This window comes from Aedes albopictus, chromosome 2 (assembly GCF_035046485.1).
Source record: "Aedes albopictus strain Foshan chromosome 2, AalbF5, whole genome shotgun sequence".
Lineage (NCBI taxonomy): Eukaryota > Metazoa > Arthropoda > Insecta > Diptera > Culicidae > Aedes > Aedes albopictus.
In genome coordinates, this window is record NC_085137.1 from 470,220,577 (window position 1) to 470,238,402 (window position 17,826).

The 17,826-nt window shown below is 37.0% G+C and overlaps 1 protein-coding gene across 1 annotated transcript in view; it reads right to left on the reverse strand.

The window, feature by feature from the left end:
• LOC109419618 (mucin-2) overlaps window positions 1-17,826 on the reverse strand; it is a 481,698-nt gene that overhangs the window by 378,100 nt on the left and 85,772 nt on the right. The window contains exon 3 of the mRNA XM_029870881.2: window positions 13,960-14,694. Coding sequence (XP_029726741.1) covers window positions 13,960-14,323 — 364 coding nt within the window. The 5' untranslated portion in view covers window positions 14,324-14,694. The remainder of the gene's footprint in view (window positions 1-13,959; window positions 14,695-17,826) is intronic.

The following is a 17,826-nucleotide window of genomic DNA, read 5'->3' on the forward strand; positions in this document are numbered from 1 at the left end:
ATTTCAAAAGGGCGTAACTGCTTTTGCAACCAATGCCTTCTCACAGAGCTGTGGGTCGTATTTCATTCATCTCACGTAATTCACATCCATTAATCGAAAGAGGAGGATTTTATCTTTCTATTTGTGCTAGTGGATTGCTCGAGAGGGATGGGATACGCTCCACAGCTTTGTGAGAAGGCATTGGTTGTAAATGCAGTTACGCCCTTTTGAAATGTTGGTGCGGATTTCAATAACATGTTTTGTTGTAGCACAAGTTCAGTTATTATTGTGTCATTGAGACTAGTACAAATGTTTGATCATTAATATTACAACATAACTAGCTTTGCAATCAAAACTACACCATTCGAGATTTTCGTTGTTCACAGCATTCCGTGAGGAACTGTAAGAGAAAATATTATTTTGTCATCAGTTCCTCTTCTGACATTACGTTACAGTGCCAGCTTATCAGCCTTTTGTTTTATAAGCACTTTGAAAAGTATACCTGTTTTTTTTGTCCCAGTTTCAGTTAGGTATGAATACGAAAATAGAGAGTGTAATAGAGTGTTAGCCATTTTATGAAACATTTTGGATCAACTGGTGGAATTCAACGACGAACAACACATTTTCGACAAAAATGTAAAAAAAATAAGTCATCAAGAACTCCATAGATTATTTTTAGACATTTTATTTTTATTGATTTCACTGCATCGAGCCCACTTAGAATAACTAGGATAAATGTGTCAATCAATGAGGTAATAATGTAAATTAATCTTATTAACAATGAACCACCTAATAAAGGGTTTCAAAACGACGGTAGTTTTTCATCGTAAGTTGTTTGGAAAATAAACGAGAACTATTGTTTGTCTCTGTTTTCGAAAAGAAATCGCTTGCGACAACAATAGCATCCTAATTATGAATGAAAAATTTAACAATAGATCCTATTGTTGCGTATCCCATTGAATGCATATGGGACTTTGAAGGAGTTCCTATCCGCAACAGAGAAAAAGCAAATTTTGTTTTCAGATTGTTATCAATAACGTATTCATATCAAAATTTGTTATTGAAATATTTTCAAAATTCGCTGTTATTAAGTTGTTATTGAAACTAACAAAACATGTTATTAAACAGGTCTTCCAGGAACATTTTTTTGTTATAATATTTGTTATTTTGCCGCTTATGACAGACAAGTTTATAACAGGATATGTTATGTAAATAACATGAAAATAACTCTTTCCGCTACTCAGTTATTTTTCCAAAATAACACATTTTATTATGTTGTTGCTATTCCCTTCTGCTCGGGAAGGATTAAGGATATATACTGAATAAGGCATAAGTGATACGCTCGTTACAGTTACTATTTTTAAAACATGGTATTATTATACAATAAAATTACCTGAATCCTCCTGAAACAAAAAGGTTTATTAGCAGTTAAAAACAAAACATAAATTAAAACATGACCATTACAAAAATACATCAAATTATAAAATGGTATGCGACCACTTTAGGCAAAAAAATAAAAAGATTAAAATTTGATGCAATGTGGTAGATCTTACACCGTAACGCACCGTTCTAAGGTGATCTACCCACGTTACGGGATTTAGATCTTCCTTAAGGCCTTAAGGTACACCGGGGCAAGTTGAAATGGGTGGGGCAAGATGAAACGCGAAGTTTTGAAATAGATTTCAATACAATTTGGAAATTTATCCTTCGCTACAAGATTGTTTGAATCAAAAACTATGTTTTATGACAATTAAATTGTTTATCATCATCTGAAAACATCATGTTAACTCGCTGTTTCATCTTGCCCCACCCGTTTCAACTTGCCCCGGTGTACCTTACCACATAAACTCAGGGCTTCTCTCAAATACCTATTTACATATTCAATTTAATTTACATATTAACATATACAATTTATGGATAATTATAGAAGTTACCCCAGGACTTTCTCCACAAGTTCCTCCGGTTGCTTAGGATTTATTCAGACCTAAGATCCCTTGAAGATCCCTGAAATCCCTTAACGAATTTTTCCCAAAAAATGTTCAATGAATACCTGCAGAGGGTTCTCTAGTTCTCCCAGGTACTCTTACAAGGATTCCTTTTAAAAAGAATTTACTAAGATTTTTTATCTCGCAGGACTTCCTTCAAAACTTACACCACTCCAGGTAATGCTTCAGGGATTTTTGTGTATCAATTCCTTCAGAAAGTGTATAAGAAATTCATCTAAGAATTCCTCTCTATGTATCTCCAGGATCTCCAGCAATTTCTGCAGATAATTTAAAAAGATTCTTTCTGAATTTACTTTACGGATTTATTTGGGAATCCCTCCTCAAATTCATTAAGCATATTTTCCGTAGGAATTTCTTTCAGAACTTTTTCAGGAGTTTCTCATGGTGATGATGATTAACCTGGGCTTGTTAGGGGAATATCTGTAAATAAAAAGAAAATCGGGTTAAGTACGGTTCCTTTGAATTCCACTAAGAATTTGCATCCTTTGACAGATACGTATTTCGACCTCAACTGTAAGGTCGTCTTCAGTGTCTTGTACTTGACTCGACAAGACACTGAAGACGACCTTACAGTTGAGGTCGAAATACGTATCTGTCAAAGGATGCAAATTCTTAGTGGAATTCAAAGGAACCGTACTTAACCCGATTTTCTTTTTATTTAGTTTCTCATGATTTTTTCTGCGAATTAAGAAGGTGAATTTCTTAAAGTATTCTACCAGGCATTTGTTCAAAAATTCCTAGAGAAATACCTTCCAAAAATTACTTATTAATCCAGCAAACTATCCAGCAAATTAGCAAGAATTTTTTCTATGAATCTCTTTCAGGCAATACTCCTGCGATTAGTTCAGAAATTCCTTCAGGAAGAAAAATGTTTCCAGTAGTTTTTTTTTGTGTGTAACTTCTAGAAAAAACTTCTGAAAAAAAATCCCAGGAGGAATATCTGAAACGACTTCAGCAGGAATCTCTGAAAGAATCTTGAGATATATCAGACGGAGCCGCAACAGCAATTTCTAAAAAAAAATCCTTGAAGGAATTTTTCCAGAAATCCTTGGAAAAAAAAATCTCAACCAGTTCTTGTAGAAACCTTTGGACGAACTTCCGCAGCAATCTCTAAAGATGTTATTGAGAAATGTTTAAAGGGTTTTTTTGAGAAACTCCATGAAGGAAGTTTTAAACAAATCGCTTGCTTAAATTCCCGAAGAAATCCCCAGATGGAATCTCCCCGTAGAAATTATCAAATAGTTTCTGGAGATATTTTTGAAGGGAACACCGAAGGAATTTCGGAAGGAGTCCAAGCTGGAATTTTTGAAAGAATTCCTGAAGAAATGTCTGAAGAAATCATAGGAAGCATTCTTGATTGAATATCTAGAAATAAAAATTTTTGAACGAATCTCTGTAGCAATATTTTCAGAACTTCCTGGAATCCTCGGCAAACCTTTGCTGGAATTCCTACAAAAGGTAATCAATTAATATTAGAGAAATTCCTGGAGAAGTTCTATATAGCTCTATATATATGATATATCTATATAGCCCTTTACTAACATTTACAAGATTTGCTGGTATGTTTGAAACACACTGGAAAAAATATAATTGAAAGGCACAGAATGTTGCTAATTGACAAATTGAGAGATGAATTTGCGAAAAAAAAACACGTTCTGATGAGATTCAAACCAACAACTCCATATTCGCTAGACCGGCGCTTTAACTAACTAAGCCACAGAACAGGTAACGACAAACAAACTGACTCCAAGTCCAACCATGAACATTTCATTTTTCACAAATCCACCTCTCTTTTGGCTTAGATACCAATCCACTACACACTCACGTACATCGAAGATTTCCTAAAGCAATCGTTGGAGGAATCTCGTAAAAAGAATATCAGTAAGAGTCCCCAAGAAAATTTCTAAAAGAATTCATGGAAGATTTTTTAAGAAAACTTTGGAAGAAGTTTTGAAGCAGTCTGTGTTCTTGAAGAAATCTATTGAACTTTTGCTTTCTGAAAGAATCGATTAATGCATTTCTTAAGGCAACGGTGGATGATTTCCAGAAATTGTTATCGTATGGATTTCTGACAAAATCTAGGCAGAAATTTCTGAAGAAACCCATAGAAGCTTTTCAAGAAATATTATTGTAGACATTTCTGGAAGACTCCCTAGAGAAAATTCTGAAGCAAATTTTTGCTATGCAAACGCAAACAGAATTTCTTGAGAATTTTCTAAAAGAATCATGGGGCAATTTCGGAAGGAATCCAAGAGTTCTAAAAAATATTCCCGGGGTAATTTTTCAAAAACTTCGAAAGAGATTTCCAAAGGAAGCTATGAGCTTTCTAAAGAAATCCCTGGAAAAAAATCCTGAAACATTTCTCAGAGAAATTTCCAAAGGTGTTTCTGGCAGAATTTCTGAAAAAAAATCTCTGAAAGATTTTTTTTAAGAAATCACCGGAATAATTTCTGCAAATATCAATTGATGGTTTCCTAAATAAATCCATCGATAATTTTTTGAAGGAATCACTTAAGCAATCAATGCACGGTTTTTCAGAATAATCCCTTGAAAAATTTCGGAGCAATAGCTTGTTAAATATTTGAAAATGGTCCCTCTACGAAACTGAATAAATGTCCTACGAGCATTTACTTAGCTAGTGCTTTCAGGAGCTTCTAGTGTGATCTAAGCGTCGTATATCTTGCGTTCTGGACCATTTAGAAGGATACTGTTTTCGATAAAGTTGCTCAGAGAGATAACCGCTTTCATCTAGAACTACACGTGGACCTAATGTTGTAATTAGCTACCAGTTTGGTTTCAGAGTCGTATATCTCGTGATATAGCTTTTTGCAAAGTGGTAATGAAGCATGGATGCTTTCTTCCAGAAAACAATTAAGCTCAAAATTCATTCAATACGTAGCGTTGGTGTTGTAATGAACTACTAGTTTGATTTTTGCGAGGTCTATCTCATTTCAGGACCGTTTTAAAGGTTTCAGCAGACTTGCTGCGATGAACGAAAGTCTTGAAATATTTTTAAAATCTTTTTGAATAGGGAATCGCGCCACTTGGGCGGTGGCTTCTATTTTCGTCTGTTTTCCGCTATAACTCAGTCAAATTTGAACCAATTGACACAATTTTTGGAATGCGGTGAGATAGGTATAGTATCTACCCGTGTACAACATTTCAAATCAATTGGTTCTAAATTGACAGAGTTATAGTGGAAAACAGACGAATATAGAAGCCACCGCCCAAGTGGCACAATACCCTATTCCTGGGCAAATTTTCCTGACAAATCCTTTCAAAAATTTTCGGAAATTTCTAACTAAACTGCTTTGAAAATTCTTTTGGTATTTGATTCAGCACTTCTTTCGGAAAATCCTTCTGCCTTTCGTAAGAGAATTCATTTTTTTATGAATCTCTTCGGATATCATTTCAAGAATTAATTTATTTATGGGACTTTTATAGGCACTATATAGGTCTTTTCGTTTTCGTTCGTAATTATCATGGAAAATACTTTCTGCTATTCCGTCGACAAATTTATTATGAAATACTCCAGTAATGTCTTTGGAATTTCCAACGTCAACTCTTTTAGGAATTTCTTCACTAATTGCTAGGCACTTCCACCTGAAATTCCTTTGGGAGGCAATCGGGCTATTCCTTTAAGATATTTTTCAGAATCTTTTTTTTTTTTGAATTCCTTCGGAAAAGCCTTAGGAAACTTATTTGTTTACACATTTTAAACATAAAAATATATTTCAATTCAGAACATTGCAAAAATTGAAGTTAAAGGCTTCTATATTTGTTGCGAAGAGATATTTCGGAGGGCTCGAAGCAGAAACTCGTTGTTTCGAGTAAGTTCAGCTCAAGCTGTAAGTAATGTTTGTATTAGTAGTGGCTCACGTTGACTCGCTACAGGGTGTTCCGTACGAGGGGCTTTTGCGGCGAACAATATTTTTATTAAGATTTTTTTTTATTTTAACCCTTAAGTACATAACATAAGTGGAACTCCATGGTCAGGTCGAAGGAAAAAGTTGTATCCTTTTTCCAGCAGGCGAAACTGATATACAGGGGATGGCCAAAATGTTCGGGATAGGCAACTTTTTTTCTCTCACATGCTATAACTATTCATAGAGTGCATCAAAAAATCTCAAATTTTGACTGTTTGTCAACCTGTTATATGTGCGTCATTGGTACAAATTTGGGCTCGATTGATTAATCTTTCGCAAAGTTAGAACCGTTCGGGTAAAACACTATTTTTGATACAACTGATTTTTGAGCTGGCATATCTCGGAAACCAGCGAACCGAATTGAATGAAATTTTGAATGTACACTAACAATATACAAATGCTTCACAAACTATTTAAACATAAATACTTTTTGAACGTTGAAAAAAGTTATCATGGATTGACACTTTTTGGATTTTTCTCGAAAAAATGTAATTTATTTAAGTCAATATGTCAATAAATTTTAGTGTTGATGTTCAAAGATTTTCCATATCTGTTCTCAAGTTACCTTTAATTAGATATATTGGAGCCTATTTAGATTAAATGAAGAACACATTTAGTGTTTTTTGTGTGGTATTGTAAATTTGACTTATTTTCCTCTATATGGGTAAAAAATTCAACCCGGTATGACTCAATTCGCTTTGAGAAAATATTACATTTTATAACGTTGTATTAAGTATCAATATATTGTTGATAATCGTTAAAAAAAATCATTCAATTCGGTTCACTGGTTTCCGAGATATGACAGCTCAAAAATGAGTTGTCTGTTTTACCCGAACGGTTCTAACTTTGCGAAAAATTATTCAATCGAGCCCAAATTTGTACCAATGATGCACATATAACAGGTTGACAAACAGTCAAAATTTTAGATTGTTTGATGCACTCTATGAAAAGTTATAGCATGTTGAAGTTTTTGGTGGGATAAAAAAAAGTTGCCTATCCCAAACATTTTGGCCACCCCCTGTATCTATTATGAAAGGCGTCGAACTGTCATTCATTTTGGTAAACAAAAAACAGTATTCCAGTTTTGGCAAAGAGTACAGGAACGAAGATTGGCATCTGAGACATGCACAAAACTAGCTGCTGAAAATCCAATTATTCATTGAGATTGCAAAGTTTCATCACAATTTATGTCCTATTTTAAATCTTCACGTGCTGCCAGTCTAGATCTTTTAGTCTTTGTTTTCCTGCACAGCACTGAAATAGTAGTTTACGCAACAAGGTGCAGAATGAAGATTTTTACAGCACGAGTTGTACACTTATCCAACGAGGCTTGCCGAGTTGGATAAGTACGACGAGTGCTGTAAAAATCGAGTTCTGCACCGAGATGCGTACAACGTTTTTTGCAATTTCATAAATTACCACTTGAGGATAGTTTTTAACAAAACTTTTATATCAAACTGCACACTGATGTTCAAAGCCATCTTTAAGAAAGTCTGATCATAGCAGGTTATACTGTGCAGTTGTCACAATTTTTCAAACCTGCATCCAGAAAGCATCAAGAAGTTGATCAAAACTGAAAACAGTGCTGTAATGGTTCATTACGCAACGCAAATCAGTGCTGTAATGAACCATTACAGCACTGATAATTTGGTCGGGGTTCTGCTAAACCGAACCAAAGACCATTTTTTGAAAAATTGAGTTTTCTTAACCATTAGATGAAGAATATGATGATCTTCTTTTCGTGTAAAAATCCAGTAATTCTGACAGCTCTTCGTGGAGTAAATTCAAAATTTCTGTTTGGCAGAACATACAAAAAATAAAATTGCATCCAACCAGAGTGAACTGTAAACCATTCCATAGAATCAGCGAAATATTTTAGTTTTAGTCCAAATGATGAACATTTCAAGTTTTCCTCATCGCTGTCAGATTTCTAACTTCTAACCGACTCATAGTAACAATCTGTGAGAGAATTTAACACGTAATCAAAAATACGGGTGTTGGAGGATCGATTTGGATTTCGATGGCGTTGATCGCCATTTTTCCAAATCACAGTCAGCTAGACCGAACCAAATCCACTGCATTTAAAAATCAATTTATTCTCAACAATACAAAGATGAACTGGCTTTGAATACATGCGTTATGTTGATACACCTCATACTGATTATTTAACCCAGGAGCCGTCATTGAACAACAAGGCTAATAAGATTAATAAAGCTTGAAAAAAATCAAACACTTGGTTCGCTTTGGCTGATCGAAAAATGGCGTTTTCACGAAAACCATGCTAGAGAAGAATGTTTAGAACTTGATTCAGACTTAACAACTGACCTTCAGCTAAGTAAAATGACCTAGAGGTAACGTGCTTGGTTATCACTTAAAGGACCCAAGTTCGAATCTCTTTAATATTTTCGAAATTTTTTTTGTCTTAGTTCACTTTGGCAGATCATTTTCATGGTTTTCTTCGACCAGTATAAATTTGAAGTACACAAATTGCTCCATTTTCACATCTCAGGACCTCAGGACATGCAAGGACATCATTTGACATAATCACTCTTGTTCTGTGCCTGCACATGCACCGCCTATAAAAAAACATAGATGGGAAGGGCTGAGCTGGGAGGGCTTCCGCCGTTTACATTTCACACTATTTTGAGACCTTTGTGCTACCATACTACGCGTCCTCTCTGATTCATGTAAAGTATTGTGAGTGATATCGATTTCAACTTCATAGACACTGAAAAATCGAGATTTTTTTATCACATTCCGACTGGTTTTCTCTGAAACAAAGAAACACAGTCAGCCACACTGAACTATAAACCATATTCCAATGTTTTTGTTCAGCCAGAGTGAACTGAGTGCAAAGTATTGAGAAATTAAATGGTATTATATCAATGATTTTAAATAATTTACATGTTTTCTTCATCTCTGATGGTTAATAAAGGCTTGTAAGTTACATGTGTGCGAAAAAGTTTCAAATAATCTTAGCTGTTGTTTATTTCTGAGTGGTTGAAGCTTAATTATCTCGGAATAAACTTTTTGGCGCTTAGTTCGGTTTAGCAGAACCCCGGCCATTTGGTGTGGGAAAGTATGCCTTTTCCTGTCAGACTTGCGTGAGGTAAAACAGCCTATTACGATGAGAAATTGCAAAAAATAATATACGTGCTGAAAAATGATATGGCAATAATGTTATAACGCATTTAACATTTCGATGCCCTGTATACCAGCGTACGGAATCGAAAAGGCATCAACTTTCTGAGCCAGAGTTCCACTTATGTTATGTGCCTTAAGGCCGAGAAAACAAGAAGAGTTGTCAGCGCATACTTAAATAAAAACTCCTAAAAATCTAGGTGGAAATATAGTTGCCACTGCCTGTTGACCCCAAAAACGCGCTTTTGAGATGGCAATATAGTTGCCACTACCCATTTAGGCTACCAGCGCTGGTGGCAATATTCTTGCCACTGTCCGTTTAGGGTACCTTTCTTCTTTTGACTTCGACAAAAAAGAAAAAAAGAAAAAAAGGGAAAAAAAAGATTTTCGAGCGGATTAGGGTTTAACCCATAATATAAACTGTGTAGTTTAGTTCAGCTCATGCCAACCCATTGTTTGATCATATGTTAAAATATTTACTAAATCTATAATTTAACAATAAGTTTGATCTAATTTTCTTCACGCGGTAAAATTTAGCCATTTTTGAGACTACAAATGGCTCCCAAATTGGTGTCAAAGCTTTGTTTAGTACCAAAAAAAAATACCAGGCGTTGTTAGTAATCCCAATTTTGTGCGAACCAAAAAAAAGTTCAAAAGAAATTGTTATAAAAAAAATAAAAATAAAAGTAGATGGTAAGATATTTGCCACTGCACAATGGTCCACCACCAAACAGATATACGAGGAAAGATGCATACAGCGCCTTCAAATGATTTTCTAGATTAATATGGTCTTCTACAAAGTTGTTCCTAAACATAAGGCCATCTTTTCAATATACATGAAAATTAGGGTGGTCCATATTTTCAAAGAAATTGGGAACCAAACTTTTTATTTGCAAGAATAACTGTATACATTCTTCGGGAAAGTTGTAGATCTATCAATTTTGAGCAAGTTTGCTGAAGACACTTTTTATGTAGCTTTGAAATTGACCGATCTAGAGGTATTTTCCTGAATTAGCTTAGGGAGTTTTTTTTTAGTTTTTATAAATGTGTATTTTAACTTAAATGCTAATTCTATACTCAGCTTAGGGAGGTTCAAGAAAAACCGGTTTTCTGGCGTTAACTTTTTCAGTTTCGATTTTTCATCAAAGTCACCCAAGAAATACTTGTAGAGCATTTGAAGACGCGTCGTTTCGTGCGCTGAGATGGTCGTTATCTCTTTTGGTTCAATAGTTACAGGCGTTTTGCTTAAAAAATCACAGTTTTTTAAATAGGTGTTATGACGGATTGGGGTAAACATAAAAATATCTTTTGCCCGCATTCAAAAGAAGAAATGTTGTTATAAAACATATAAAAAAAACTAGAGGGGTGTTATTTTTGTATCTCATGTGAAAAATACTTGAAAAGTGCCTATTTTTTCTAGAAAATCATCAATATCTTTTGAACGGGATGACGTAGCAACATTCTCAGCGCACGAAAATGTGCGTTTTTTTTTTAAGCTCTAAAAATGGTTCTTAGACAACTTTGAAACAAAAAAGATAAAGCGTTTATACTGTTTTGACCACATTTGGAGCATTTTCCCATAGTTGTAACATCCTTGTAGATGGGTTCTTCTATCCCAACAGTTGCAATGGATTTGACGCGCCCTTCTTATAACAAACCATCCCGTAGAAAGCTTGACAAGTAATGTAAATTTCATTATTCACCCTGTTGGATCATTCTGTTGGAAGGAGATTCTCTTAAACCCGCGGATTTCGCGTAAGTGTCTCTACTTACGGGTCCGCCACACCCCCTTTTGGCCCTTCATACAGCGGTATGTTGAATTCAGAGTGGTAATGAAATTAATCTTTACTGTTAAGTGGAACTGCATGCAGAGCAAGACTCAAGCTAGGATGGTGGCTACCTACATACATACATACATTTGGAGCATTTTCCCATAGTTTTCATAGGGTGACGCTAGAACAATTCGTTTTTTTGCTTTATTTAGCGACTGACGCCGCTAACCGCTCGGCCACGAAGCCCACATTTTAAAATTGACCTCGGAATCGGTTCTCCAGAACATCCGTAAAACTGATTCCAAGCCATGTAGTGACTAGAATTGACTTTCAGGCTTTTTTTTCTTCTATAATTCTAGTGCATTTAGGCCTAAGAACTGACCTGTTATTTTTGTTATTTGATGATTTTAGCAAGAATGTTTGGTACAATTCTTGTGAAGCATACTGGGCAATTTCTTCAAAAATCCAGAGGAAGAATGTTTATACCACAAATTAGAAAGACTTTTTTTGTTTTTTTAAAGAATTTTTGTGATTTTGCGAAGCATCATTAACAAACACTTTTAAAGCTTAGTATCCTGGACTATAGAAAAAAAAAAGACTGGAGAAGTTAGCCCTTTCATTATCAATGCTCCTAACGAAAGTACAAAAATGTCTTCTTTTCGTTGAAACATCTTAGAATTTTTATATTTTTGACCAAATTTTGACACATAAAGCATGCTTCCTTGAAATTCAGGGATTTGCTAGGTGTTGTTAGCATGGTCACCTGGCTCTGGAATTAGTTCAGAATCATAATGGGTCATTGGTAGTGGCAATTTTGGAAGAAATGAATTTTCGATATAATAGCAGATCATTTTTTTTTGTTTAATTATCCTTATTGGTCTCTTATTCAATTATTACATTCATCGACACTTAAACTAGGTGTTCTGTGTATGATTATACACTATCATCATTATTTTACCAAATTATGATGATACTGTAAAATCATACACAGAACATCTAGTTTAAGTGTCGATGTATGAGATACGATCATAAAAAAAAATAAAAAAAATAAACTAACCTGTTATCATATCGAAAATTTATTTCTTCCAAAAGGTCACTAGCAATGGCCCATTATGATTCCGAATTATGTCCAGAACCAGGTGACCCATGCTAACAACCCCTAGCAAATCTCTGAATTACAAGCATATGTGCTTTAGTGTCAAAATTTGATCAAAAATATAAAAATACTAAAAAGTTTCAATGAAAAGCATTTTTCATGGTGCATGTACTCAGTACACGACGCGACCGCTCTTGGGTTAATCATGCTTGGGAGATTCAAAAAATCTTTCCTTTATACAACCAAACATTCTTCCTCTGGATTTTTAAATAAATTGCTCAGTGTGCTTCACAAAAAATGTACTAAATATTCTTGCAATAATCATCTAGGAATTTAAACCAAAGACAAAACTTATATAAGTTCCTAAGTTTTTCAGCTTATTGGATGCAGGGGCTTAATTACCTCAAAAACAAGGAGGAAAATGGTTTCTATAAAATTCCATAGGGACTCCAAATTATTGGGAGTCTACTGAATTGCTACAAAAAGAATTTGCTTGAAACTTCACACCCAGGTAGTTAGATGAGAACTAATATTCCATACCTCAAAAGCACTTTGTATCATAAGTAGTGCAAAAAGTGTACATTGAATGCTTCTCAAAAATCTTTTTATAGGGAGGAGAGTTGAACCGTTACTAACTTGACTTTAAGGGTTCATATGCTTTTAAGCACTCCATTCGAAAACGAATATGAGCCTTTAAACTCCTAACCCCGGTGTTTCAGGTATATCACCCGAAAACCCAAACAAGTATAGCGGTAATTAAAACCTCCAACTTTTCATTCGGTGCCATTACTGAGACCACCACTTAGCGCAGAGCCAAGGGTTAAACGACAACACAGTCATTCGAAAACGTCGTGTGAAACCGTCGTTGTCGGCTGGAATTCAAACATACAGTCGTACGTCGTCGCTCTACCACTATGCATTCGAACATAACGAAAACTTTCCAATCAAAATCGTCACCACCGACCGCGAAAGAAAGCCCCCTGCGGAGATCGCTCCGGAGCGATAATTCCGGCAGTCATTTCCATTGGAAAAAATCTTCCGACAACAGCAGCAGCAGCAGTGTCGATCAAATCAAGACGATATGCATATTGCTTGGTGCGCTGCGGTTGCAGCACCACACCACCACGGAGCATCGCATGAAAAAGCAACTCGAACAGATTTGGCGGAGAATTGAAGTTTTGCTCCACCACGCAATGCGCAATGTGCGAACGTGAACATGGAAAATTAAAGTGAAAATCAGGCAAAGTGAAAGGCATTTACGGTGCAATAAATATTTGTGTTTCGGGAGTGCGCCAGAGTGTCGATACCTACTCCCAGCTAAGTGGAACGACTGAACGAGCGATTGGTGTTTGAGTTGCTGAAGAGGGTTAGACTATTTTAATGTGAAAGAACGTTTTGCGAAAGTCTACTTAAAACACTACTTGATCATGTAGGTCGAATCTGCAATGTGAAGCTCTCGATGATTTCGATATCGAAATCACGACAAAACGCTAACCGGTCATCATCGACGCAGAATCGAAAACCATCTTCACCCGCGCACTTCACTCAGCAGCAGCCGGCTAGTACTTGTCCTCAACATAAGCCTCCTTCAGCCAAAACACAGAATCCACGGTAGTGGCGGTGGCAGCTGCTGATCAACCGAAGAGTCGCAACACATTGACCCAATTTGGGACACGACAAAAGCGACGATGATTTTAGTCAACGCGATCTCATCGCGACTCAATTTGAATACCTATGCTAGCTGGTCCCACTATAGCCAATGCTCTTCCACAACAACCAACGCGGCACGAGTGCATCATTCTTAAGCACGAGTGGACCATCACCACTCTTCTACTACAGTGCCAATCGTCCGGCAAACCTAGAGAGACCAACCGCTGGCTGGCCAGCAGCTGATCGTTACGAAACCACCCTCAACTACTTCACGACCCTCGACAACTGCTTCAAACGACGGTTTTACACAATTGCGAGCGCGCGAATCTTAATTAGTGCTCTTAATTCCATCATCACACTGTGTGGAGACTGCAGGGTACTCTACTCACCATTTAGATTGTCGGTGGCGACGGTGGCATCTGGCGAAGATCGGCCATCCAGCTGCGATGCAATCGACGCCGTCGGAGTGGTCGTGCTGCTGCTGCTCCCTTTCACCGCGGCTGGTGCTGCTGGGGTTGATGTCGTCACCGGTGGTGGTGCCGGTGCCGTCGTACTCGTGGACGTTCCACCACGGCCACCCCGCACTGCATTTGGCACTTCAGTTTGATGCGACGAAAAAGATCTTCGATCACTTCCACCACCCGAATCATCACCGGAAGTGGCACTTCCACCGTTCGAGCGCACCGGATCGGCCAGTTTGCACGCGATGAGCACCACCAGCAGGATGATGCTCATCCGTGTGCGACCCACCATGCTTCTTTCGTGAGGGTCTCAAGCACTGGTTGCGAACCCAGATTTCTGTGGAACTAGATCACTCGTACTAATTATAACTGAAACGCCTCAGCGGCGAGATATCACTTCTTCGTTCTTCCTCTGCCTTTTTTTTTCGGATGTCGATTCAGTAATGATTGCAAATCACTCCATTCTTCTTTTCTACATTTTGATCACTGGTCGTTGATAAATCGGTCACTTTGGTATAGAATCAACCGATTGGTCCAGTGGCTCCTAAAACGTTCTTGCTGAACTTTCGCAACCACAACAGTAGATTCATAGATTCTCGCGAACTTTCAGGGTTCATTGTCGTTGATGTCGATTGATAGTCGTTTATAGGCTAAAGGTGTCACCTGAAAAAGAAAAAAAAAATCAAATTAAAAAAGGAGAAAACTTTGTGCAGTAAAATGACAAATGCGCAGAATCAGGAACTTCGAAAACATCAAGAAGAACAGACATTCAAGTATAGTTCCAAGGCTGTGTAAGGAATCCCGAGCAAAGGCGGATAACAAAATGATATCACTTTGATAATAAACTGTGTTATCGGTGTTATCATTTTGCTATTTTTGTTATCATCTTTTCCAATTGATGAAAATCAGATGATAACAAATTCAGTTATCAATAATTTTGGTTTATCCTGGTAACATAAACATACTAAGTGATAACAAAATATGTTATCAGTCTCCAAACGCACATTTCAAAACTTACCCAAAACTGAGGGTGTGATGGAGCTCAAATCTAGAAATAGATTCCGCTTTCCACCTTCAATGCGACTGCAGTACGAAAGCGTAGTCTTCAAGCACTCTCCCTCTCACTGAGTCCCGTTGGTATAGGGGTTATCGGCTGCGACCGGTAATCACTCGATCAGGGTTCGAGACTCACTGGGCGCAATAGTTGAAAACAGGGGTTATAATTTATAAAAACTTTTTTCAACTGCTAACTGTGTCGGTAAAGTAAGTTTTTACTATTTTGGTCGATAAAATAGCTCTGAATGATAACTAAATGATAACTAATCCTGTTATCAATCAGCTGTCTTTTTTCATATCGATAACTTAATGTTATATGGAATAAAATATTGTATAACACAACTAGTTATCAACTTGAACTCAATGATAACTTAACTTCTTATCATTTTGGTATTCGTGGAGTAAATTCGTGTTATCATTTTTGTTATGTTGGCTCTTAATTCAACCAAAATGATAACAAATTCAATTATCAAACGAATGATAACCAGGTAACAGAACTTGTTATCATTTTGTCATCCGCCTTTGCTCGGGGTACCGGTTATTTGAAATGGAACACAAGTGGTGTCGCTGTTACCGCAGAGTTCTCACGCTGCTATCAGTGTGGAATATAAAACTTATCTAGATACGAGCACTTTACCACTGACTGTAACCAGATGTATGTACTTACTTACCTTACCTTACCAATCAGGCTACACCATTGATTATACGTCGTTTTCAAAATTTGTTACTGAATTCAAATCTTAGAACAATTTTAGGGGAGCTCCCTCATTACCGATGTTCCAAACACTAGGCGCACCTCCGCCTTTTGCCGAAATAAGTAAAAACCTCTCCCTTGGTGTGTGAAGAACTAGCTTAAGGCGAAACTGGAAGCATTTCCTCACTTTTTGGTTTTTGATTTTTTATTAAATAACGAAGCAATCTTTTCAAAATCGGTTTTCGTGCACATGTAGAGTATGGATCAAGGTATCTTCTGATTTTTTTTTGTACTGGAAAATGTTTTTCGTTTTTGCAGAAATCATTTTTGAACAATATTTCACGAAAAAATGGTTTCTGCAAAAACGAAAAACATTTTCCACCTCAAAAAAAAATTCAGAAGATACCTTGATGCATACTCTACATGTGTACGAAAACCGATTTTGAAAATATTGCTTCGTTATTTAATAAAAAATCAAAAACCGAAAAAATGAGAAAATGCTTCCAGTTTCGCCTTAGTTAAAATTAAAATCCATGTATTCTTCGGAATTCCGCCACAAGTTCCATGAGAACTTCTCCAGGAGTTCCTTGGAAATTTCTCCTGGACTACAGGAATTCTTTCAGAAGTTCCACGGGAATTCCTCCAAGAGTTTCTCGAGAAATCCTTTAGAGATCCTCGGGAATTCTTCTAGGGTTTCCTTCGCAATTCCTCCAGGAGTTTGCCTGAAATTTCTTCAGAAAATCCTCAGGATTTCCTCCAGAAGTTCCTTGGAAATTCCTCTGGGAGTTCCTTGGGAATTCTTCCTGGAATTCCTTGGTAAACCCTCCAAAAGTTCCTCGTTAATTCATCAAGGAGTTTCCCGGAAATTCATACATGAAATCATCGGAGATTCTTCCAGGAGTTCCACCAGAAGATTGTTAGATATATGTACCTCGATAATTTCCGAAGGAGTTCCTAGGAATTTCTTCTAGTATTTTCTCGGGAATTCTTCCAGGAGATTCTCGGGAAATCTTTCAGGAGTTTATCAGAAATTCATCTGGATGTTCCTGGACTGGATACTCCTTTGAATAATCCAGAAATGCTAAAAAAATCTCGAGGAACTCCCAAGGAGTTCTTGGGCAATTGTTATAGGGATTCCCGAGAAACACTTAATTCCAGGAGGAATTCCCGAGTAACTCCTGGAAGTATTCCCGAGAAACTCCTGGAGGTATTTCCGACAAACTCTTTGGGGAATTCCTGAAGGGATTCCATATGAACTACTAGAAGAATTCCAAATGAACTCATGGAGGTATTCCCGAAAAACTCCTGGAGGAACTCCTGAGGATCTCTTGGAGAAATATGATCTCCTGGAGGAACTGCCGAGAAACTCCTGGAGGAATTCTTGCAAATTTCCTAAATGTTCTCCAAGGATCTCCTGGAGGAATTCTTGAGAAACTCCTGGAGGATTTTTCGATAATCTTCTGGAGGAGTTCCCGAGGATCTCCTGGAGGAGTTCCCGAGGATCTCCTGGAGGAATTCCCGAAGAATTCCTGGAGGAATTTTCGAGGAACTACTAGAGGAATTTTCGAGGAACTACTAGAGGAATTCCCGAGTGATTCCTGAAAGAATGCACGCGGAACTCCTGGAGAAATTTCTGAGCTTTTTTTTCTTATATTCGTTAATTTTAACTTAAGCTAATTCTACATTCCTTAAGCTAGCAGAATTCCCAAAACTCTTGGAAGTATTCCCGAGGATCACCAGCAGGAATTCCCGATGAAGTCCTGGAAGATATTTCGTAGATTTTCTGGAGAAATTCCTGATGAACTTCTGGAGGAATTCCCGAGAAACTCCTGCAGGAATTTCCGAAGAAATCCTGGAGTAATTCCCGATTATCTCTTGCAGGAATTCCCTAGGATCTCCTGGAGGAATCGCCGTGAATCTCCTGAAGGAATTCTGGGCAAACTAGAGGAATTTAGAGGAATTCCCGAGAAACTCTTTGAAGAATTCACGAGATACTCCAGGAAGAATTCCCGAGGATCTCCTGGATAAATTACCTATGAAGTCCT